The 25,384-nt window shown below is 47.3% G+C and overlaps 2 protein-coding genes and 1 long non-coding RNA gene across 5 annotated transcripts in view; 2 read left to right on the top strand and 1 right to left on the bottom strand.

Annotated features, from left to right (window-relative positions):
• FAM120A (family with sequence similarity 120 member A) overlaps positions 1–1,957 on the top strand; it is a 51,001-nt gene extending 49,044 nt beyond the window's left edge. For both annotated transcript variants that reach the window (XM_085235766.1, XM_085235764.1), the window contains one exon: positions 55–1,957. In XM_085235766.1, coding sequence (XP_085091892.1) covers positions 55–366 — 312 coding nt within the window. In that variant the 3' untranslated portion in view covers positions 367–1,957. The remainder of the gene's footprint in view (positions 1–54) is intronic.
• Positions 1,958–7,749: 5,792 nt separating this feature from the next.
• LOC146543405 (uncharacterized) lies at positions 7,750–10,359 on the bottom strand. The gene is made up of 2 exons (XR_014886351.1): positions 8,089–10,359; positions 7,750–7,912 (listed from the first exon to the last, which is right to left on the bottom strand). It is a non-coding gene; the product is annotated as an uncharacterized LOC146543405 (long non-coding RNA).
• Positions 10,360–10,441: 82 nt separating this feature from the next.
• Positions 10,442–25,384, top strand: part of PHF2 (PHD finger protein 2) — an 83,425-nt gene continuing 68,482 nt past the window's right edge. The window contains exons 1-2 of one of the 2 annotated variants that reach the window (XM_085235768.1): positions 10,442–10,583; positions 10,936–11,123. In XM_085235768.1, the coding sequence (XP_085091894.1) occupies positions 10,569–10,583; positions 10,936–11,123 (203 nt within the window). In that variant the 5' untranslated portion in view covers positions 10,442–10,568. The remainder of the gene's footprint in view (positions 10,584–10,935; positions 11,124–25,384) is intronic. The other variant, XM_085235767.1, reaches the window with a different exon arrangement.

The following is a 25,384-nucleotide window of genomic DNA, read 5'->3' as shown; positions in this document are numbered from 1 at the left end:
TGTAAATATATAGCGGTGGTTCTTCAGTAATTTTCTTCTTTTCTTAAAAAATAGGGCAAACCTCCTTATGCTGCTTCAGCAGAAGAAGTAGCCAAAGAACTTAAGTCAAAATCAGAGGAATCTAAATCCTCAATTGTGTCTTCAGATGGATCCCTGGCTGAAAATGGAGTTGTGAATGAGGAAAAACCAGCTTCCCAGATGAATGGGAATACAGGAGACATCAGGGCTTCCAATCAGTCTGAAAGTGCCTTGAGTAATGACTCTAAAATGTGCAATACAAATCCTCACTTAAATGCACTAAATGCAGACAGTGTTTGCCATAAAGATGATGCTCTTGAGGCCACTGTCTTAAAAAAAGAAGAGTAAACTTATTTTTTATAGAGGGTGAAGGATGTTGGGAAGGGTCAGGATTAGGAATATCTGGAAAGAAAGAGAGCCTACAGTTACGTACATTTTTTCCTTTCCGTAAGAGAAAAATGAGGACTTTGGAAATTCGGATCCCTCTTTGATGTCAGAGATTTAAACAACACATTTTTAGTTTTAACCAGTTGTAGTCAAAATGCTACAATAAAACAAAAAAGAAAGAGAATGAAGAGCATTTGACTCCCGCACTTAAAATGAAGTATACATAAAGTTTAAACTGGTTATGACAAAAGCTTGTAGTTTTGTTTTTTGAAATATAAAGAAAACAAATTTTGGCAGTCTTTAAGTATATATAGCTTAAAATATAATTTTTAGTACTTGGCACCATATGTATGCCATTATATTTGATTTTGCATTACTGTGTCACAATAAAGCTTTCTTTAAGGCTTTGATTTCATGATTATGGGGGGAAAAAGGCACAACCACAGTTTTTTCTTTCTTAAATTTCATCACCGTTGATGTGGTTCTTTTGTGTTAAAATGTGCAAACTATCGAAACTAAAAATTATAGAGTAATATTGCAGTTCTGCTGATTTTAAATATACATCATACATACTTTACAAGCAAGTTAAATGGAGATAAACTTGAAATCATAGAAGATGCAAATGACCTTTCAAAATAAACACAATGTGTTCTGAAACTTTTTGTGACTAATACCATGCATCCGTGATCAATGAACTATGTGGTTTTGAATCAGACGTAGACCATTAGTACTACTATTTGAGCTAAACTTCTGCATGGTTCATAATTTTTAAAGTGTGTAGTTAATATTATGCATGTTATTGTCCTCTTTCTTCCATTCTTACAAGTACTGTGCCCATTTGCAAAACAAAAAGCTAATAATCAGTAATAGTCCTATAAAAGATGTTAACTATGTTTAGTCATTGACTGATCTTGCTCTAACCTTAAAATTTTGTGATTATTGACCTCTGTTGCATTTATTCTAAAACTTAAAAAAAAAAAAAATTATCTAGCCGTTTTGAATATCAACGTTACCCTGGTGTACTCATTGCTGTATGCATTATTGTTCTCTGTTGCTGTTTTATGCCTTCATATTAGCAAATATGAAATTCTGTGAAAAACAAAAAAAAAAAAGCTTTAATCTTCAAAAAAAAAAAAGTACCCCCCTTCTGTAGCAGGAAACAAATGGCTTGTTCTTGAGAACTTTCCCATCAAGAATTTAGTATAAGCAAATATACCTGTATCATTTTGATGTTTTTGTTAGTGTTTCCAAACTTAATGTACTTCAAAATCAGAATCATTTCTTTATATTCGTTTTCATATAATTCTCCTGATGCTCTTCATCACACATTAGTGATCAGAAATGAGGTGTAATTCCCCATTCCCTGCCCGCAAGAGCTAAGTAGGTATCTTAATGTAAGTTGAAGGGAGTTCTGCCCCAACTCATGGATTGTGCAAGAATGAACTACTGTTGGGTTTGATTGGTTGTAGATGGATTGTGGTGTGGTGTATTTGAAGGCTATTGAATGCAACTTACAGTGCTTAATAAAAATCTTTATTCTTTTAGTATAAAATACTGTATGCCTTTTTTGTCGAATATTTTTTTAAGTACGTGCTGTAAATAAAGGTTTTCCTATGCCCAAATAAAGCGACTGAGTTAGCAGACTACATCCGTGCTGTCCTGAGAGCCACAGATGGAGAGCAGCACCAGGCCTTCGCGTGCTGCCTGCGTTGGGAAGCAGCATACCTGGTCAGAGCAACACTCCATCCTTTTTTCATACTGCTCTTCACACGTCCGCTCTGAAGTGCGGCGTAGCTGCTAAGATGGAAGTATTCCTTGGAAATGCCGTGGGCAGTTAGCTTAAACAGAAAAAGAGCATGCCCCCAGATGTTTGCAGTGGTGCCTCGGTATTGTGAGATGTAAGATGATCAGCACTGCTCCTTGTGACTGAGAGTAAATGATGCTGTTATGCAGGAGCTTTCTCTACACAATGGATCGCACTGACATAACACGCGTAGTTACTCATTTATATGTGGTTGATATCAAAATAGCATTTCTGTCTAGGCCCGCCCTTATTGTCTGCTGTCTCTATCTAAATGTTCATCTGTTTACTCTAGTGCCTGACACACAATGTTAAAAACAGCCTTGCCCTGGGCGTTTTTGATCTCATGTTGTGTCTACATGAGGTATTAGCAGCTCTGCGCTTCGTGTGGATGCAGTTTATAGCAGTGCAGCTGTGTTCTGTGCAAATTACAGCAATCGTTCTTCATCTCTCCCTTCAGAAGCAAAGTGAGCTGGAGGGAAGCAGTTTTCCTGGTGTAGCAGCTGCTGTGCTGGGGCTCATGTTGCCTAAATTCTTGGGATCATGTCCCTTCCTACCTATGTAGTTAGTATTCCACTACATCCATGTAGTGTTATTCTTCACTTGTCTGTTTTGGAGGTGTAGCCAAGCTCATGTTCCAGTGAGATTCCAAAGCATCATTTACCTCCTTTTGCAGTAGCAGAGACAAACCAGGCACTGCCGTGCAGTGACGTCAATAAAAATAAATCTTGGCTGGCGTTAAGTACATGGGAGAAGTCACCTGTGTGCCATGTACTGGAAGTACAGTCATTTCATTCATTTCCATCATGTAACCAAGCCACTAAACTTCTGCACATGCAGCCAGAGGTGACAGGCTATCCACATGAGCGTGGCTAAGGTTAGAACGTGGAGGTACACCAGAGTGAGCCAGTTCATTGCTACAAGTGTAACAAAATGCATTGACTTCTTCCAGAAATGATGATGAAAGTTTGGCTTGTGTTACACTTGTGCACATCCCCTGGATCACTCCCTTGCTTTGTGGCCTGTTGAAGTGCCTGGCTCTTGGCAGCAGGGCTGCTGGATGCTAGGCAGGGAGAATAACAAGCTCTTGGTAGCTGGTAGGTGCTTGGAGACTCTATGGGTACCAGCGCTCCCTGGTGCCCTGACTGAGAACGTGGGTATCAAATCCAAAACCAGCACAATTTTTATTTCTTGCAGTTGAGGCAGCTGATCTGTGTATAGCTGGTGGTTCTCTCTTCTCTGCATTCATTTCTGCTGCCAGTTGTGCAGGGATGGTGCAGCGCTGAGGTACAGTGTGTCTGTGCGCTAGCAAAGGGTTCTCACAAAACACTTGTTCTGCCCTAAGATTTCCTGCTAATGACCCTGAAAAATGTCATAGAATTGAGTTGGAAGGGACCTGTACAGGCCATCTAGTCCAGCTCCCCTGCAATGAACGGGGACAGCTACAGCTCCATCAGGTGCTCAGACCCCTTACAGCCTGACCTTGGGTGTCTCCTGGGACCAGGGCATCCACCGACTCAGGGCTGCCTATGCCAGTGCCTCACTGCCCTTAACTGTGAAAGACTTCTTCCTTATATCTAATCTAAATCTGCCCTCTTTTAGTTTGAAACCACTTGGCCTATCACGCAGACCCCACTAAAGAGTTCTTTCTTACAGCCCCCTTAGATACTGTCAGGCTGCTCTCAGGTCTCCCTGGCACCTCTCCAGGCTGAACAGCCCCTGCTCTCAGCCTGTCCTTGTAGGGGAGGCATTCCATCCTTCAGGTCATTTTTTCTGGCCCTTCTCTGGACACACTCCCAACAGATCTATGTCACTCCTGTACTGAGAATTTCACATCTGGACACAGTACTCAAGGTGGGGGTCTCACAGCACAGAGCAGAGGGGCAGGATCACCTCCCTCGCCCTGCTGGCCACACTGCATTTCACATGGCCCAGGATACAGATGGCTCACTGGGGTATGAGAGCACATTGCTGGCTCATGTTCAGCTGACCACTCACCAGTACCCTCATGTCCTTGGCAGGGCTGAGCTCCATCCTTATACCTCCAGCTTGTACTGATAGTGGGGGTTGCCACAACCCAGGAGCCAGACCTTGCATTTGGCTTTGCTAAACCTCAAGAAGTTCTCCTGGGCTTCCTACTGGAACCTGCCTACGTGTTTCTGGATGGCATCCATCCCTCAGGTGTGTCAGCCACACCCCACAGCTAGGTGTCATCTGCAAACTGCTGAGGGTGCATTCGATCCCACTGTTGATGTCATTGATGTAGATGTTAAAGAGCACTGATCTCACTACTGACCCTGAGGGACATCTCTTGTCACTCATCACCCTCTAGGCATTGAGCCATTGACCACCACTCTCTGGGTACGATCTCTTAACCACTTTGTCATCCATTGAATAGCCCACCTGTCAAATCCATCTTTTCAATTTGGAGAGAAGGACGTTATGGGGGACCATGTCGAAGTTCTTATTGAAGTCCAGATGAGTGACATCAGTGGCTCTTCCCTTGCCCACTGATTCAATGCCATAATAAGAAGTTGCTCAGGCAGAAACTGCCCTTGGTGAAGCCATGCTGGTTATCTTTGTCACCTCCTCTACATTGTGCCTTAGCATAGCTTCCAGGAAGATCTGCTCCATGATCTTCCCCAGCACAGAGGTGAGACTGACAGGTCAGTAGTTCCCTGGGTCTTCCTTTCTACCCTACTTTAAAAATGGATGTGATGGTGCTTTTTTCCAGTCACCGGAGACGTCACCTGACTGCCATGATTTTTCAGATATCATCGAGAGACATTACCTGTCCTCGGAGTTCCAGAGCCTTGAGCTTATTGTGTAAGGGCACCTGGAGAGGCGAGGCAGATAAGAAGAGCCTATGACACCGAGCAAAGACCTGTTTCCATCTGTCCCCATCTTTTAGGTTCCCTCTCTCTTCCCAGTGGTGACCTACTTGGGGTGTATCACCCCAGTGCCTTCTTCGGTGATATGGTCACTCCACCAGTCTATCTTCTGCTCACACTTCTTCATGTTCCTAAATCTCTCCAACCTCCTCCTTGAGCTCTGCCACCGTGCTCGCACCTCACGCAGGAGGTATCTCAGCCACCCTCCAGTGGCAGCAGCAAGCTCAGGCACTCCTTGCAGCCAGAAATCTGTGCAGCCACGTTTCTGGGCAGGCACTCAATCTGGGTCATCACATTCTTTTTGGAGAGAGCTTTCTGCCTCATGGAGACCAGGGCTAGATGCGTTCTCCAGGAGGCAGTCGCTAGGTAAGCCAGTCTCCCAAGTGGGGAGGGATGCTTTGTTCCGCAGCTCACCCTGCCTGCAGGAACTGCCATGCAAACTGATGTGCCACACTCTGTTCACTGTGCTCCTGGGAGCTGTGCTCCTTAAGGGACACTTTTGTAACTGGAGGCTGTGATGCTGCTGCTCCAGGCCCCATCTCCACCACATCTGAGCTGCTGACACGTGGAAGGCAATGGTGCCCTGTAACTCCTCACTGACAAGAATTCAGCTACCCTATGAGGTGATTCCTTGCTTTGGTGCGGAATGCAGCCACATCAGAGCTGTCTGCCTGCAGAGAAAGGCACCAAGTCTTGGGGCACAGTGTGAAGGCTGAATCCAGCTCCTTGCCACGAACCCTGTGCATGCAGCTTCTGGAACAGATCCAAAGAGTGGATGGTTTGTTATTCCTTACACACACCAACCTGCTCTATAAGAAGTGAGCCTTGCTATTTCCAGAGTGGAATCTGATACGAATAAAGACAGTGATTGTCAGACCTGCCAGCTTCCATACAGACAGTGTTTTGCTATCCATGCCCAAGGCAGGGCTGTATTGGTGTCGGCGTCCTGCGACAGAGCACTGTGCTGAAACTGCACCGTTATGCTCCACTTGACCCAGCTTATGGCACAGCTCTCCTGAGCAGCTGAGGCCTTTCCTCTCAGCTCCCATTGCCTGACAAGGAGGGAGGGGACTGGCCCCGATGCACTGAGAGCCCACTGCTGGGTCAGTCTTCCAGCCACTCTGCCCCAACCCTGTAGTGTTGCCTGGGGTTGTGGCCAAAGTGCAGGACCCAGCACTTGTTCTTACTGGACTTCGTCCCATTGGCCCCAGCCCAGCGATCCAGGCAGGTCGCTCTGTGGGGCATTCCTTCCTTCAGCCAGATCAGCAGTTCCACCAACTCGGTGTCATCTGCCAACTTACTGAGGATGCATTCAATCCTCTTATCCAGATCAAACTCCCTCATCCAGATCAATTTATTTAGGTGCTACCTTCTGCTTTACCACAGGTTCTCAGCAAATTGAAACAAAAAAATGACAAACATTCTAAAACTTTCTTTCTCTTTGCAAACTTCTGGTTTACTGGTAAGAAACGAGCTCTTTGCTGCCTTCAGGAGCTGTATTAGCTCAGAATGCTCTGCATTATCGTTCAGGATAAGTTGTGTCATGCAGCTTGTAAGCCCAGGTGAAAAAACTCCAAACTGTGGAAGGAGCTTCAAGTCTTCAACACAGCCCTTCCTTGGGCCGTGGCACGGCAATGGATGGAGGCTGAAGGCAGCTCTCACACAGCAGCGTGCTTTGAGTGGTAACAACAGAATAGGAGCCCGACTGCCATGTCATGAAGTCTTGTTCACAGATGGTTTAAATGCGTTGATGGACGTTCTGCATGAGGCTCCACACTTGCCACAACACCTGAGCAACTGTGACCAACATCACTTTCAGAAGGCACTTCTGTGAAGTGCCCAACCGTGCTAGCTGCTTCCAGGGAGAAGAGAAGCCTACTGTAGGCAGGCCCTGGGAAGCAGGCAGCGGCTGTGGGTGCAGGAAGGAGGGATGGCTGTGCGGGAGCACCAAGCTGTGTGCTTTTGTCTGCGAGTGCCAAGCAGTGCCAGACTCCCGCCGCCCCGCTTGCCTGCAGAGGGCTGCCGAGCACAACCGGGCCTCTACTGAAACGCTTCCCAAATGCTGGGGCGTTCCGTGTGTGCGTAACCCAGATGCAGCAAATGACAGCCGCAGCCCGGTGAAGGCGCTGGCAGGCAGCCCGGCTCTGGGCCGGTAACACGGCCTGCTCCCACAGCACGAGACAAAGCGGAGCTGAGCTACGAGGCCTCTCCGTGAGGCTCCATGAGCTGGCGTGGTGTGCTCCTCGGCTCTGTTTTCACTTACTCTGTATTTAAGTATCCTCCTGGAGGTTAAGTTTGCTGTGAGGTGTGTGAGGAGCGAGAAGGCGTAGCTGGCATGATGCCTCCTGGGCTCCGAACGTCAGGACAACGTTCAGTGCAAATATTTCTCTCACCAAACCGCTTGCTCCTGTCGCTGGGCTTAGCAAACCGTGGCAGCCATCCTGCTGCTTTACACCCCGCTCCTGCTGCCCTTCCTGGGCTCCTGCTGGCTGTGGCTGGGAGCTCATGCTGGGCAACGAGGAGGAATCCCTGCTCGCTTACCGCTGTGGCACAGCAGTACTGGGAAACAGGGCAGGAGAGGACAGATTGTGAGGGACTTTCCAAATGATTGGAGTTTTATCCTCCAAGAAATACATCTGAGACTTTAAAATCTTAGAAGATAAACTGGTAAATTTTTATTGACGTCTGGTAGGATGGTCAGCGTACCTTGGCACGTACCCTGCCAGACTCTGAAGACAATTGTCGTCAGAATGATGCTGATGTCCAGTAAAGTTGCTCCCTCGTGTCAAGGTTCTGTATAACATGAGATTGTGCGCTGAAATGAAGCAAAAGAAGAGTGTTTAAGTGGGAAAGCACAGGTATGAGTGATAAATGCAATCTGTGTTAACTGTTACAAAGTCCATTCTTTAACTAAATCTTTAAGCTAATTTGCTATATGAAAGACCCTTTTAACCCAGCCCCCTTTTACAATTTCAATTCTTCATTCCTTACCTTTGTTCAGAAGCCAAGATAGCACAGTACAGTGTTCTGTGAGATGTAACCAATCAATGTTATAAGATCTGGTGTCAGATGGGGAACTCTGGAAGAGAGGCATGCAGTCACCACAAGGTTCTCTCTTGCTGAAGCCCAGTGATCCCTGTTGTTTCAAGGTTGGTTTCATGAACAGCTTCTTTGTAAACATTTATTTAAAGAGCAGATATGGTCGAAGGGAAAAAAAAAATAACTTGATTCACTTCTCTGCACTAGCATGGAAATAACTCTGGGAACAATGTGTCTATAGCTACAGAGCACCATAAGTAGAAATAAGCTTACGTACCACTTGCTATAGAGGAAATATATAGGACAAATGCTTCAAAATGATAAGAACATCTGGAAAGCTCAAGAAATGGTAGCCCAGATAACCACTGCAAGAGCATGTGACTCTATGAAAATCAGTGAATGCATTTAGACCTGTCCTGCAAAGCTGAGAGGTTCTAACAGGTGTGGCAGTGAGGAGAGGACCATAAAGGTGCTCACAGCTCATGCAGTGGTTGTCTGGGCCTCGTCTCCTCATCTCGCATTATCATAGACTCATAGGATCATCATGGTTGGAAAAGACTTCTATGATCATCCAGTCCAACCATCCACCTACCAACAGTACTGCCCTCTAACTACATCCCTCAGTGCCACATCTCCATGTTTCTCGAGCACCTCCAGGTGACACAGCCAGCACCCAGCCACTCTTGCAGCGTTCTTCCTAATATCCAACCTGAACCTCCCCTGGTGCAATGTGAACCCAAGTTACACCCTAGACTTCTGCTTTTCTGGTTGAAACACTGAGCAATTAAAATCTCAATAGTTCAATTCAGGCTGAAATGGGGCCTAGTTTTTTCACAGGTATATACTTTTGCCACTCAGCACTGAGGAAAACAGACACTTTGTGTATCTCAAAATGTCGTTCAAAACAACTGAGTCATGATGTAGGCCTATAATCTCACTCCTGTGTTACCACACCTTGAGCTATGTCAGAAATTCAGTTTCACTCGTAAACATTCATGGTGGGCCCAGGAGTGCCATTCCCTGCACTAGTTCACATGTAGCTCTGTATGAGCACTGCCTGAAAGTCACTTCTGTGGCACAGGAATCCAAGGGGCAAGGCGAGCAGTTTTGACAGTCTCTCTTCAGTCGGCCTAGATAGGTTCTGCCTGTACCAACAGTGGCTTTTTCTCTCTCAGAGTCCAGCGAACCATGCAGCCGAACTTTGGGAAGCCCTCTCTTATTCTTCTGACATTGCTTTGTCTGATTTTTTTTCCCCCCTCCCTCCATCTCTGCTCTGTCTCTCAACATTGCAATACCTAAAGTTATTTGGGCCCTTGAATTTCCTTTGTCCACTACGGAGTGATTTTGGATTTGGCAGACTGCTGAAAAAACACCAAGAAACGCCCATTTCTCTTTTTTTGCTCTAAGACACATAGATATTATCCTCTCTCTGAAAATGAGATGGATTCAAGACACCAAATCAGTTGCAACTGGCACTTGCACATCAGCTGGGACACTTTGTGACTACTTTACGTGACGTTCTCATACTTGGAAGGGACAAGTGTCAGCAGCTGTTGAAGATGCTCAGGACGTGTGTCCCTGCAGAACACCCTGAAGCATGCCTTCCAAAACCACCCAGAGGGAGGTCTTCGGACTCTGTGCAAAGGGAGGGGGAGAAGTTCTGCGTTCTCAATCTCAGCTGAAACTCAAGGGTTCCTCTTTTGCCTTCGCCACCACCGCTCACTCGCTGAAGAGGAGGAAGCACCGTGGTGTTGGGCTTTTGCAGCTGACAGGACTAGTGGTGCAGGTGACTCTCCACACGTACCCCACAGCCCATGGCTCTGGGCTGGTGCTCGGTAGGTGCAGGGCTTTTAGCTGCAGCTCCAGGGTAGGAGCCCAGCGTATGACAGCGATGGGGCTGGCACTGATGGAAGTGGTGGGTGCCTTCCAAACCTATAATATAACTCCAACAAACAAATTTTTTGTTGTTGTTGTTCCTTTTTTTTTTTTTTTAATAGTAACCAACACGCACTCAGGTTGTGTTCCGAGGCCCTCCACCTCTCCAGGTCGCACTCCCGCTCTCAGCACAGCGCGGTGCCCGCAGCCGCGGATTGCTGCGCCTGCCGCGCAGTTCGCGCACTGGCGGGGCACACAAACACACACAAACACGCTCGCATACGCGGAGCAGCGGCTCGCTCAGCGCTCCCTGCGCTCCGTGCCCCGTCCCGCGGCGCTCCCCGCCCCGCCCCGCCGCGCCCAGGCCACTTTCTTTCCCGAGTCCCCGCGGTGGCGAGGCGCAAAACCGCGCGGCCCCCCCCGGGCGCGGAGCCCCGCGGCGCGCAGCCCGACTCACCGCGGCTCCCACCCGGCCGCGCGCTGCCGCCTCGCCTCGCTTCGCCTCCCCCTCCGCCGCCGCCCGCCCCAGCCCCAGCCCCGGCAGAGGAAATATTGCAATGTTGCAAGCTGACGTAAGGACATTACAAGGAAAGGGCTACATTTCGGAGTGTTTATGAAAAGCCTCGGTACTGTACTGTCACCAGGGGGCATGCAATATAATGCATTTCGCCAAACATTTTGAATAATAATCATTTAACAACAACAACAACAAAAAAGCCCCGGTCCGGTCGGCGCTCGCGGAGCCGGAGGAAGCATGCAGCCAAACTTTGAGAAGCCCTTTCTTATTTTTCTGACATTGCTCGCTCGCCCTTGAGGAGCCGTAATTGCATTATCTGATTTTTTTTTTTCCCCCTTCTTTTCTCCCCCCTTCCCCCCCTCCCCGCTCCGTCTCTCGACATCGCAAATTCGCTCGCGTTTCGGAAGGAGCAGCCGCCAAAGCTACCGAGCGGCAGGAGCCGCCGCCAGCCCCGCTCGCCTCTCCGCGAGTCCGGTGTTGTTTTGAAGGGAGCTAACATGGCGACGGTGCCCGTCTATTGCATCTGTAGGCTGCCCTACGACGTAACCCGCTTCATGATTGAATGCGATGCCTGCAAGGACTGGTTTCACGGCAGGTAACACAAAGAGATCGGGCCTTTTCCCCCCTTTCGCCGCGGTCCCCCCCCTCTCGCTCGGTGCCTTTCGCCTCCTTTTCTCTCCAGGGCAGAGCGCGGCGATGGTGCCGTTGGAGCCGCCGCCGTGTGCAGTTTTCCAACAGGCCTTTTTGGAGAAGAGGAGGAGGAGCCACTCTGCCCCCGTCTCTCTCTCTCTCTCTCCGCGTTGTATTTTTTTTTGTTTTGTTTTGTAAATTTTCCTTCGATTCCCCGCACAAAGCCCCCCCCCACCCCCCTTCCTCCCCGGGGCTCCGGTGTCATCGGGCCGGGGGGGGCATTGTGCTTCTTTTCGCGGGGCGGGCGCCGCGGGGTGCGCGGAGCGGAGCGCGGACCGTGCCGCCGGCCGCCTGAGCTCGGCTACGGGGCCGCTCCGCCGGCCGGGAGCGGTCGGGTCGGGCCGCGTCCCGCACCTCCCGCCTCGTCCGCTCGGTTACGGATCCGGAGCGGCGGACAGAGGGCTCGGGCGGCGCGGAGCCGCGTCCCGGGGAGGCGGCGGGGCTCGGTCGCGCTATCAGCGGGCTCCACGCCCGCGGCTCCGGGCCGGGCGCGCCTCGCCTCGCCTCGCCTCGCCCGCGCGGGGATCTCAGCCCCCGCGCACCTCCCCCCCACACACACACAAACCCCGCCGCCGCGCTCCACGGCCCTGTCGGGGCAGCCGGGTGTTTCCCGTCTGACAGGGCTGCCATCGCCGGGCCGGCCCTGCGGCTTAACCCTTGGCGGGGCGACGGGGCGGGGCGCGGAACGGGCGGAGGGGGAAGCGCGGGGCCGCGGCGGCTCCGCAGGGCGAGGGGAAGCCCCTCCGTGCCGGGAGCCGCGGGGGCGGGCGGGGCGGGAGAGCGCCGGCCCTGAGGCGGGGCGGCGGCGGCGGCCGTGCGGGGAAGCCCCGGCAGCACCGAGCCCGCCCCGCGCAGCGCGGCCCCCGCCTCACGGGGAGGGAAGGAGGGAAGGAAGGAAGGAGGGGCTCCCCGCGGCGCCCGGCGCTGCCCCCCGCCCCGCCGCCGCCGGGGGGACGGGGGGGGACGGACGCGGGAGAGTTTGTTTAGGGCGGACAAAGGCGGACTTCGGCCCTCGATTCATTTCACCCTGAAGCTTTGTCATGGAAAGCGAGCGCGGGCGGGCTGCCGTGCGGGAGACAATGGCAGAGCGGGCGTACTTGAGTTAATGCTGTGTGAAACTGAACTTCGGGAGCGTTGGAGCGTTTGGGGTTGTTGGTTTTTTTTTGCTGTTTGTTTTTTGTTTTTTGTTTTCCTTCCCCCTCTGCGAGAGACGGGGAAGTTGGTTAAGGACGCGGGGAAGGAGCGCCCAGCGTGGCTGTGCGATGTGTGCTGGAAGTGATGCTGGCTGTACCCGAGCAGGACAGCGCCGTGACCGCATCTCCCGCGTGTCCGAGGGGAGGTGCCGGGCTCTGTGGTGAAGCTGTAAGGCTGTCAGGGGATCTGACCGACGGAGGGGACACAGGGCCTTTGCTCGGCCCCAAAGTAGCGCCCAGAGGTGCGTTTCATAGTGAGCAAAACTGAGGAGACCGCTCTCCGAGGGAACCTCAGATAACGTGTTGGAGAAGGGAGATGGCTGATGGAGTGAGGAACCACCTGTATCTGTCCCTGTTTGATTTGCTCGGTGTTGTATGAGCCAATAAATCATCAGCTGTGAAAAATATACACCGGGATTTGATCGTGGAGAGTTGTCCTGTCTCATTCCTAGGTGCTCAAAGCACTGTTGGTGTTAATGCCTGTACAGTTACTGCACTGCAACAAAAGTGACCGAGCATGCAAAGCTCTGCACTCTTAAAGAGGCTTGCCCATTTAGAAACAATTTCTTTCTCTTTTCAACATACACACAGCACATTTCAGAAAAAAAAAATGCCATTCCTGTTTCGGTTCTGTTGAAGCAGATCAGGGGTTTTCATGCTTCCTCCCTGACAGTAGCTTCCAAATATTTCAGTACATGTTTTTCCAGGGTTCTGTTCACATGTCAGGTGTGGTCCCCTAATACTGGGCAACATCTTTGTAGGACTTCAACGGATCTGACGGTAAACTCATATTATTAAAATATTAAAAGTAAGTTAAACTTGCTGAGTGCCATTTAGAAGCTGGAAGCAGAGCTGAGCCATCACCATGTGACTGATGATCGTTTCCCAGCCCACTGCTGACGTGCCATTGACTGTGGTTGGAAGCGACCACTCTGCAGTGCGTCCTGAAGAAGGGCTGGGAGGGACGAGCCAGGCTCTTGGGGTCTTCAGGTCTCACTCAGCACGGGAACTTCTGTGATCTGCAGACAGGATTTCTCATGTGAAGCAGCTTTAGAACTTTCTTTATAAATCCCAACTTAATCCTCAGATGCTTCTGAGTGGTTGCCCACTGCTGTATTTGAACTTTGGTGTGGCAGGAGAAAGTGGTACATCAGAGGCTTTCGTCCTTTTTCTGGTCGTTGCTCTGGAGGTAGGCCTGCATGCAGCAGTCACTGCAATAGCATATTGGGTTGAATTGATGTACGTGGCAGGTAGGTTTTTTCTGCCAGACAAAGGCATCCGTATTGGTTTTGTGCACCAGTGGTCGTGGGGTGTTGCTGATATCTAAGAAGAAAGGTCATCATTGGCTCTGTTCCTTTCTCTGCAAAGCTTTCAGAGGCCCTTTGTTACAGCTCCATATGTTACCCATCATCAGGGCCCCCAGCCGCTGTTTATGAGGCGTACTGAACTGTGCAGCCACCGGCGTGTTTGCAGAGCACTGCTTTGTGCCTTCTTATTAGACCGACTTTCAGTCATCTCTGTGCTTCCAGCCCTGGAGAGGACAGGGATGGTCTTAGAGACAAAAGGAAAAGAAATGCCTCTGCAGACAGTGGAGAGGGGCTGTTGGACACCACTGTTTGTAAAGACAGAACCTTCGCCGGAGAGATTCGTAGAGCTGAGATGCTTTGAGATACTGACTCTTGTGTTCCTCAGGAGTTGTGCTGGTCCTGCTGTTGCCTTTCCTCCGCTGTACCTAAGCTGGCAGAACAGTTCTGTAGCACAGCACTCCCAGGTTTCCCTGTTGCAGCGACCATGCTGGATTCCTCAAATTCCATGAGACTGAAAAGTGGGAACTCAAGGAAGGCACCACCAAGGTCAAATGGGAAATCCTACAGCCTGTATGTACACAGAGGTCTCTGGTAGCTGTGGTCACTGAATTGACATGGCAGAATCATTTGTCAAAGCCTTGTGAGCAGCACCACCTTGTCTGCTTCTGGATGGTGGTGGTGGTGGTTAGCATCTATGAAGCTGCATAGGGTTTAGGAACTGCCCCTTTTAGAGATGCCCTCTTTTCCTGTGCATCATTGCTGCAGCTGGGAGCAGCAGTGGTAGTTTTGCTGACAGTCTGTGGATGGTAAAATCTTTACAGGTGGATGTAGTTACACTTAATAGCAAGCTTCCAACTACTCAAGTCACCTGTTACTGGAGTTTGCAGAACTCAAGGGAAGGTGAGTCGTTTCGCTCAAGTTTGTTCCACTAGAAATCTGTTCTGGGTTATTCATTACATCTGTAGATGGAAGGAGGTGAATCATTTATTTCTCTGCAATGGTTGTTTTGTTACCAGTACTTATAATATCTGTATCTGCTCTTTTTGATGTAGGAGGCTCATGCAATATTTAAATAAAATGACCCAGAGAAGATTCAGGTTGGCTGTTAGGCAAAATTTCTTCTCCAAAGAGTGGTCAGGCTCTGGAAAGGGCTGCCTAAGGAGGTGGTGGAGTCACATCCCAGGAGTTAAAGGAACGTTCAGATGTTGTACTGAGAGGCATGGTGTAGTTGGGGAAATATTGATGGTAGGTGGACAGTTGGACTGGATGATGTTGAAGGTCTTTTCCAATCTTACTGATTCTATGACTCTATTTTTATATTTGTTTTCCTGTATTTAAACTTTCAAACTTATTGCCACTGTAATAGCTGCAGTGATATCTTAGTACCATTATAAAATGTTTAGCTAACTAGAAGTTGCTGTTGCAATTCCTATAGCAACATAGGGTTAGGAAGATTTTTAGCTGTAGAGTCTTGATGCACAAAATGAACTCCATCTGGATTAAGAAATACACTTGTTGTTAGATTGCAAAACTGAAAACAGTGCGTATGGGAAAGATGCAGCTCTTCTGCTAGAACGTTCAGCATTGTCTCTTTCTTTAAATAGGTTTGGCTTTGCCTGACAGTGTCTGGGTCCTCTTTTTTACATAGCTGCATCACCAGCTGTGGTCAAATCTGAACATAAATATACTTAAAGATAGGATAACCCTAACTTTTAGGTGATCCAACAAGTACCATTCAGTTTCCCAAAGTACTGTCACAGTGGAGGGAGTTACTGAGGTTAATTGTCGATTGCGCAGAAAAGATTGCATTTCATATTGAGTGTTCAGATAGGACAAGGAAGTAAATTATTAGTTACGGTTTAATGTTATTTCAGGTTTTCCTGAAGAGTTTGTCAACTTCACAGTCTGCTGGAGACCAGAGCAGGCATTGTGAAGAAGCTGGATGAACACCAATTCTGGAATGTGGTTCCTTATGGATGATCTATTCCAGGGGAAAAAAAAAAAAAAAGTTTGTTGCAAAGTGTTTTTATAGACCCCATAGACCATGCTGATTGTTCTGGATAAACTGTCCATACAGCCACCCTTAGAAAAGAGCCAAGAAAAAGATTATATATATATATATATATGAGTTGTGAGTATGAAATGTGAAGTTTTGAACTCATGATAAAATGAGTATATATAAATAAACGAGTGCTCCCCAGCAGCACAGGCCTTTGGCTGCGCTGTACTGAGCTCAGGCCAGCAGAAGCAGGGCTGCACCCTCCGCAGGTGCTGTGCTGTTACCAGGAAAGTGAAAGCGATGTCGTTTCTCAGGCAACAAAAGATCAGTTCTGCGAGAAAACAGGGGCTTGATTAACCAACCCGCCGCGTTTTCCTTATTGCTAAATAGCTCTGTAATGAAGGGAAGGGATAAAAATATCTTGAAAAAGTGATTGCGGCAGTGTAGCTACGTATGGAGAAAAAATGGCGAGGAGAAAATTTGTTCCAGATGCATTATAGGCCTCTCTAGACCCAATTGTTGTTAATATTACCGTAGCATATTTTCCCCTTTCCAATCAATATGCTTTTTCCAGTGGATGCAGCCTCCTGTGTTATTTGGGTGCTGCTGTTTGGTGCCTGCAGTTACAGGTGCCCGGCTGTGTCCTGCAGGCCGGCTGCCTGCGGCGGCCCTGCAGCTCAGGAGGAAGGCTCCAGAAGAGCGACGCGGCTCCTTGTTGTGCTCGCAGGGGTAAGACTCGGAAGCAGGGTTAGCCTAGGATGTGTTCCCTTCAGTTCTCTGATAGCGTATCCACAGCGAAAACTAATGGCGTTTTTACAGCCTGGGTAGCTGTCCTGTGCACGGCAGCACAGGCTGCAGCCTGGGTACAGTTTGTACAGCTGTGTGATTGCACAAGGGCTGAGCAAACACTCGGTGCCTGGAGCAGTGCAAAGCTGGCTTCGCTCTGCCCTCGTGGGTTTGCGTTACGTTGTTGGGCCGCAGCGTCGGCGGGACGGCTGTGATTCGTGCCCATGCCTGAGCAGTGCGCTGTGCTGCGGGCTGTGCTTTCACTTTCACAAACAAGGGACCTTTCTTCCTGCTCTAAGCTTCATTAACAAAACTTCATAGCGCTTACAGGCATTCCACTCCTGTCACGGCAAATGTAAAACCCTACGAGTAGTACTGCATTTTTGTTACGGCGTGCTTCCAGTGAACAAAACTCATCATCTGCATGTCACTGACCTTCTGGTTGGTAGGGCTGGTTGTCCTGCTTGCCATAAGTTCTGTATATAAAATAGCAAGTGCTTTCCCAGGGCGTTTTATTAAGTGGGGCTGTGATATGTGATAGAGGTGTTGGGGTCTCGCTTTGGGGTGGTGTAGTGAGCAAACTCTGGAGTGAGCTGGATTTCTCACAGTAGCCATTTTCTCTGCTCAGTCTGCGGCAGGGAGTGCAGCCATGTGTGTCTGTGTATTAGAAACTCCTAGACTTGCTGAGTGATATAAATAATAATTCCTTTCCAGGTTTTTATTTGAAAACAATAAGACTGTGCATGAGCTATTTTAGGGCATCATGCACCATCTATTTTGAGACGTGATCTTGCTGCTCATTGCATCCAAATACCTTTCAGATAGAGTATATAGAAGTAATAAGGTTTTTAGCAGATTTCTGGTATTCTGTGATTCTCCTCTGTTTGTTTTTTTTTTTTTTTCAGAGTATCACCTGCTTAATTACTATGTTGTGTAAATTATGTATCATCTTACTTGCAAAAATATATACTTGCAAGATATATAAAAATATTGTAGACATGAAATGACACCAGCCATAGATCAGTGAGTATTATACCTTAGAACAAGACTTCCTAAACTGCTAGTCCAGTGCAATCTGAACATGCAAATGTATTCAGTATTTTTTCCAGATACATTAATTAATACGTAGGATTTATAACGCAGTTGCTGCTGCACCTGTCTTTTTGATGGTATTGTCATAATAACAGGAGATGCAGTTTATGTTTATCCTCCACATAATGGCCAAATAGCTCTTGACAGAAAGTCACAGAGAGATGAGTGGTGGTATCCATGCTGACTGAGGATGCAATCTGGTCAGACTGCAAGAGTTCTTCACTTGTTCTGCTATTTTGTTTTCTCCATAGCTGGAATTCCAGCCTGGGAGTGCATCCAGCCCACGAGGAGGTAATTTCCTCGTGGTCTCAGGGAGTGAAACCCCCTTCTTGCTGAGGTTCTGCAGGCATCCGGTGGGGTTGGTCTCTGAGGCTGAAGAGAGGAAGGATGCCCTGCGGTGGAGAAGGGGAATTGCCCTGCTCACCGCCTCCAGGGCAGATCACTGGGAGGGATCATCTCCTGCTGCAGCTTAGCAATGGGCCCACAGTCCTGAGCAGAGAACAGAGGCTCTCACTGTCAGTTCCATGTGCTCACAGTTGCACAGCTGTGTAGGTCTCTAACGTGAGCACATCCAGCACTTTTATCCACTACTTTTAGTAAATAATCAAGTCAGGCACAAAGTTAAGCAGGAATATATTCTGCCATGAAAAAGACCACAGAATTTTGAAAATGAAAAGCACTTCTGCATTTTGTATTTTCCATTATTCATCTGATCTCAGAGCAGTTGCAGTTACACTTGCCCTTTTGTTTTTAATGAGTTGCCTATGGATTCCATTTCATGTTCCTTCTGTATATACAGTACGTTTGCTCTCAGAGGAGAGCATTTTTCCTGAAAGTTTTCATCTGGCACACAAGTGGGGAAGAAAGTGAAATATTTCAGCTAAGGATCATTAGTTGTGATTTCTTCTTCAGCTCCTTTCTGTGCTGTTAACATCTCAATGGTAAACAGCAGAAACGTGAAAATTGGCAGGAATGTTGTTCCTGTCTCATATGTGCCATTCACCAGTCTGAAAAGGCTGGCTGAGATATAGGCAAATTATAGTGATTTTTTTTAAAAAGTCAAGTTAATACATAATCATTACTAAAAAAAATAATAATGCTCGTAATCTTCCTGTGTTCCTTTGGCTCAGTGACACTGTGCACTGCGTTTGGACAATGGGATGAAGTCTTTGGCTTTCATGGGGTTTGCACATGTATGTATGATTATAGTATGCATTTATGATTGTTCACGTATATAAAAATACACTTATTAAATGTGAGCCATGTGGTTATAATTTACCCTTTCAGCTCAGATCTTTATTATGAGTAACTTGGTGTAGAACAGTGTCTCATTGTAAATTTCTAGCACTGGGTACTTCAAAGTCTTCAGCTTTCCAATCCAGATAGAAACAAATGCAAATGTTTTTCATTACCTTCTTGGATGAGCACAGAATAATATGGGAACTTACGAAACAGCCACTGACTGTTTTTCAGGAAAACAACCAAATGATCAGAGCTGCAGCAATGTTTAATTCCCTGTATTGAGCATCTCCCCAGGGTCCATGGATCAGGCAGGAGGCTGAAGTGAAAGGGTTCAGCCTTCAGCTGTTGTGTGGCCTGGCTCTGTGCAATGGGAGTGTTTCCTGGGCCACAGCTCTGTCCATTTGTGACGGAGAGAATAGCAAACTTGCAGGGCTGTTTAGTACTTTTTCCATCGTCACCTCAGAGATGTAAGTCACAGAAGCACCATCAAAAGCAGCAAGGCTCAAGAATGACCAAGAACCTTTATGCTGCTTCCCCACTCTGTGTAATCTAGCTAGAAAGAAGTCCATAGGCAATCTCTCAGCAATCTCCATTCACTCATGTCTACTTTTTGTGTATGAAACAGTAATGCTTGTACTCTATTTTAGTTGCTGAGTAGGGATTGCTCACTCTAAAGACTTGCCTGATTTCTGGTCTGGATACAAGACCTCTCAGATAAGCTTTAACATTGAAAGTCATAAAGATGGCAGAGAGTGCTGGAGAAAGACCACAATGCCATTTCCTACAATGGAATGCAGGACTTCTGTCCTGCCCCTGTAGGCCTGCATGGATGGATGAGGTGATCTTGAAATGCTTAGACTTGTTCTTAGAAGACCCTTTAGACTCACAGACGTTAATGCCACTAGACAGTGTTCTGAACACTTACATATTCTTATCAAGCCACCTCACCCGTCTAATGTTGAGGAAAAGCCAGCAAAGTCATTAATGAGCTGTTCTAGTGATTTCTTGTTTCAGTTCTGACCAAAAAAAGTTATGGTATTTCCAATCTGTTTGCTTAGTTTCTGTTTCTACATGTGGTATCTTATTTTGTGTGTTGAGCCCTCTTTCTCAGTCAGACTTTTCCATCAACACCTTGATGTCCTCCTGCTAAGAGTCGCCGTGCTTCTTTAATCAGAAGATACATCTGTTCTTCTGAGTTTGGCTGAGAATGTTGTTGAGCATTTATTGTAGGGTCTGAGGAAGAAATATGCTTTACTTCTGTACAGAGACCTGATTTTTGTCCCAACTTCACTGAATGTTTTCATGTACCTTCCACTCAGCAATAAACTTGTAGAGCAGCCAGATGTGAGTTCACTGATTATTTTTTTTTAAACAATTCAGTTCTGAAACCCGTTTTCTGCCTTTTGAAATACATCATGAATACTAGCAGAAGCCTCTGAGTTTTTAGAAGGCAAAATCCTCTGCAGTGTGGTGAGTTTGCAGCTGTTGTCTGCGTGTTTCTCGTGCAAAGTATTGTGTTAGTTGGGGAGACTTACTGAGTTACTGTTATGTATGACAATAGACATTCTCTGGTCGGTCTATTCTAATAGTGAAGGCAGGGTAGAGCTTTGTGACAGAGCTTTAGAATATAGCGGGGTGCTCAGACAGCATCACAGGAGAACGATAATTTCCAAGCCCTGCAGAAGATGTACCAGAACTGTGAAGGTGAATTGTCTGTGAAATACTTGCTTCATTTGGAGAGTAATTCTCTGGATTTCCAAAGAATTAAGAGAAATGATGCATTTAACTTCAGTATCTCTTGGTCAGATGTTCCATGCCTTCTGCACTAACTTTATCTTGACGTTGTACTTAGAATACTATAACTGTGTCAGAAGTGGCACTGATGGTTGTTGGTTTTTACATCTGCAACTGCATTTCATCCTATGATGTTAGTTATAGACTCCTGTAGTTTTACTCTCACTTTATTATTAATGAAAGCTATCCTGGGTTATTAATCATAGAATGGCCTGGGTTGAAAAGGACCGTAATGATCATCTGGTGTCAACCCCCCTGCTATGCGCAGGGCTGCCAACCACTAGAGCAGGCTGCCCAGAGCCACATCCAGCCTGGTTTTGAATGCCTTCAGGGCATCCTAACGACACAGATATTTTCATTGAAATGTGCCCTTTCCTTCTATAGTAGCTATAGATAAGGCCTACAAGATCTTGTGGACTAAGTAATAAAAGCTGAGCGCTATGCAGGGGAGAGGCTCAGTGTTGACAAAGCTGGTAACAAGGAATCAAGTAATGAGATGCTGCCCTTTGGATGAGTATTGAACCTAGCATCGTGCTGGAGGAGCTGCCCTGCTGGAAGAGGTGTCCTCAGCGCTAAGCAGGCAGCTGCTGCTCTGACCACGTGCAGCCATTGGAGTGCTGTATGGTGATTTGGTGTGATGTTCATTCCATGAACAGCACTTTCACCCATTGCTGCAATGCAATTGATCTTCCAGCTGAAATGTACAGTGAAATCTTAGAGTCGCAGAACTATTTGAGTTGGAAGGGACCGCTAATGGCCATCTGGTCCAACTCCTCTGCACAGGGACACCCACAGCTCCATGAGCGCTCAGAGAGCGTGCAGCCTGACCTTGGGTGTCTGCAGGGATGGGACACCTCTGTGCCAGCCCTGCACTGATGTGCTGCAGCTATCTCTGTGCTTGGGGAACTGCAGAGCACAAAGACAGCCTGGATTTAAAGTTGCTGTGTAAGCTATGAGAGTCAGAACTGTGCATTAAGTATGTTGGCAGTTTGAAGACATTTGTATTTTCAGACACACTGGTTAAACATGGAGATTAAGGCAGAGGAAATGGAGATGGAGATGCAAGATTTTTTTTCCTGGCTTTGCTCCTCATTTCCTTCTGAGTTTCTGTCCCATCAGCTGACCTGGCTGGGGCTTGGATTAATTCTCACACGTGTGGTATGGAGTAGGCAGGTAACAAGCTGATAGCAAACTGGCAACAATACCAATCCATCTTACCTATGGGATGCAATAACGTGTAATTAGAACATAGCAAGTGGTTTGAACTCTTTGGATAAAATATCCCTTGTACTCCTCATAAATATTTTAAATATAAAATTGACAAAGTGAAGAAAATGAATAGCTTATAACTGCAAGAGAAAAGGAATGAGAGTTGTCCTGGCAGCTGCAGTCAGAACAGGGCCAGGAGTTTGTTAGGAAGGTGGGATAAAAGCAGGGTGTTTGCTGGATGCCATCCTTAGGGCTAGCCAGGTTGCTTCTGACCCCAAATAGTGCAGCCACTGCTGCAGTGCTCTCTTTGCTCTCCTTCTGCCAGGCACACTGGTGGCAAGTGTGTATAAATGATCCTTGTAACATTGTGCCCTGGTGGAAGCCTGGCGAACTTGTAATTGCATGGGCTCTTCCCCTGCTGTCCAGTATGTTAAGAAAAGTGTTTCTTTAAGGCAGAGCATGTATCCTGAGCGTGCTGTGTGGCTTGGAGCTTGGCAGTGATATGGCACAGCAGAGGAGTAATGAACCGCTGCCATTTGTGTGTGTGTGTGTCAGAGCACTGAGCTCCTGGTATACGTGCTGTTTGAGTTAACAAATCTGCATACGGCTTACAGTTTCTAGAATGCTGCTCCTAGAAGCTTGGGGAGTGTCATTTTATCATTCTCTGTCTTTTTTTTTTTTTTTTTTTTTTTTTTTTTTTCAATTTCATTTTCAGTTTCACTTTTTCTCAGCAGAAATTACCTGTTTTCACTTCGTAAACAGCTGAGTGGTTTCTTACCAGCTGGATTTTACTCTGGTTCACTGTAACAGCGAGAAAAGTATGTGAGTTCATCCTCAGGTGAGGTGCAGTGATCACGTTCTTTTGCTTTTGGGGCTGAATATGGTCCATTGCCTTTGTTGAGTGCCGAAGGTATAGATAGATGTTTGTTTCAGATTCACTTTTAATGTTTGCAAGCTGTGTCACCTGAGGAGTAGATAGGGAAATTGGTGCCGTTAGGGTGGCTGCAATATCCAGCAGAAGCCATGTGCAGAACAGCTTTGAGAACGTGGTGTAAATCCCCATCTTGCACTGAGTGCGTCCCATTCACAAATGAGGGCAGCTCCTGATGTCCCTCAGCCACCTGCAGCACCGGGAGCAGGAGCTGTGTGCCGTGCTGGAAGTGCCCAGGAGTGCTCCGTGAGGTCAGGCTCTGGCTGCTTGGCCCAGCTTCTAGCTGCTATTGCACAGAGCAGCCTCCCACTGCGGGAGTGCTGTGATTTGCAAAGGGAAGGAGAGGGAGTGTGGCAGAAGGAGCAGCCCGGAGATACAAATAAAGCCGCTACACTGTGTGTGTGTACAGCTAATCTGCCAGATAACCACCAAGCTGCTCCCTGACTCTCCAACTACTTAACTCTGATATACAATTTATATCACTTTTTGGAGTACTGCTACGTTTTTTGTTTTATTTTTTTTCCCATTTAAAAAATGTATAACTGTTGCTGAAATTAAATTAATTCAGCGCTGTTGGAAAATTACTCAAAGGGCCGTAATAAGCAGTAATTGTAATTATTTCTGTATGCATCAAAAACAAGGGACAGTTGGAAATGCAATTCAGCATATCGTGTGTAATCAGAGATGCTGGATGGAAAGACCACTGAGATCCCTGAGTCCAACCATCAGTCCACGCCTGTGACCGCTCTAGATCCATGTCCCTCAATGCCACATCTCCAGGGATGATGACTCCAGTAGCTCCCTGGGCAGCCCATTCCTGTGCCTGATCACTCTTTTGGAGAAGTCTTTCCTAATGCCCAACTTGGACCCCCCAGGCACAATGTGAGGCCATTCCCTCTCATCCTGTCACTGTTATGTGGGAAATGTCTCTGTTTGCTTCTACCAAGAGCAGAAGCCTTGGAGACAGGAGGAAGAGGAGATGTGTATTCCCTGGGCCTGTGGCAGCAGGAACATTTTCCCTGATATGACAGAGCTGATACAATCGCTGGTCTGAGTACGTTTTTTCCTGCATTTTCATGGAGAGCTGAATCACGTTATAACAAAAAGCTGATTCAAGCAAGTATGGTTTGTGGAGTGTGCTTCTGAACAGCACTCGCACCGAATTTGGTGGTGTTGTGCTCTCAGCGTCCATTTGACTGCTGGTGGTCACAATCTGAAGCTGTCAGCTGCTTCTTTCATTTCGTTCTTTTTCAATTCTGTGTTTTTGTTGCACTCTTGGAGCTAAGAAACTCGTCCCAAAGCAGAACCATTTATTTTAAATGCAGAACACGGCCAACATCAGGCGCGGTTCAGCTGCACTGGCCAGTTTGCGTTCCCACGGAAGTCGGTGGCAAAATGCCTGCTGATGGGAGAGCAGCTCCGTCCTGCCTCCTGCTTGTGCCACAAACCTCCAAGGGAACAGAAATAGAGAAATTTAAACATGAGCGGCTGCTATATGCGCAGATGTCCATGTCTGGTTCCCACAGAGATTACTGAGAGCGGAACATATCCTCAGAAGAGCAGAATTTAACCCATGGGGACCTTCCTACTCACAAATGTGGCAGAGCTCTGCGAAGGCTCCCTAAAAGCTGGAGTATTTCTCAGAGCCTTTGTTGAAAACCTTGGCGTTCTGCAGCTTTTTGGGTCGCTGCTGTGAGTAAACTTCCCAGAGTGTGACCGGGGGAGTTAGGCACGATAGGTGGCTTATTGCTCAATGAGGGTACTTGTGCTTAGGTGTGCTTTTATCCAGGTGGGTGTGCACACAGAGGAAGGCTGCTGTGCAGCCAAACCATCCTGCAGTGAAGATCCGAGGGGAAAAGCTGCATCAGCAGCTTTTACTCTTTGGTAAAGTTTTCCCTCTCAAGGAGAAGCCAGGCAGAGTTCTCATTTTGTGTTCGTAAGCCACAAGCTGGGAAACAATATCAACACTTCATGCTAGGTTTGTAAAATGACCTAAAAACTGTCTGGAGAGAAAGAGAAAATATATTGTTTCCCATAGAACAACTTAAGTAGCTGTGCAAATGAATGCCATTGGTAACAGTTCTTACTACATACGAGTTCCAGTAAGTGTAGCATTTTGATACATGCAATATAACTTCTAAACGATAGTTTTAAAGCATAACATTAAACAGAGTGTTAATTTTGCTTAGGAACATGTATGGGAATGAAAACAATGTTTCACCTAAGGCTTTGCAGAGACATAACTGGAGTTCAGTGTTGCACGCTAAGCGTTGTAGACTGAAGGAACCGGGACTGCAGGTGTAGGAACAATTCACAGTGTTTATGGAGACATTTAATCCATGTCTCAAAATGTAACATCATTACGTTTTTTTTACAGTTCTTCGGTAATTGGAAATCTGCTTCATAAATTGCATGCAGTAAATGTCAATTTGCAGACGTGGAATCAGTTGAAGCAAACAGCAATTTGCAGCAGTGTAACGCAGCACACACAACAGTGCAATCTCAAGGCCGTCATTCAGTGACTAATAACAGTGAGTGTTACTGCAGAGCTCAGGTCCTGTTACTTGTTCTGCTCCTCTGCAGCTCAAAATAATGCAGTATTAAGAAATCTTC

This window comes from Meleagris gallopavo, chromosome 14, assembly GCF_905368555.1.
Source record: "Meleagris gallopavo chromosome 14, MGAL_WU_HG_1.1, whole genome shotgun sequence".
NCBI lineage: Eukaryota > Metazoa > Chordata > Aves > Galliformes > Phasianidae > Meleagris > Meleagris gallopavo.
The sequence above is the reverse complement of the archived record's forward strand: the minus strand, read 5'-3'. Positions and strand labels throughout refer to the sequence as shown.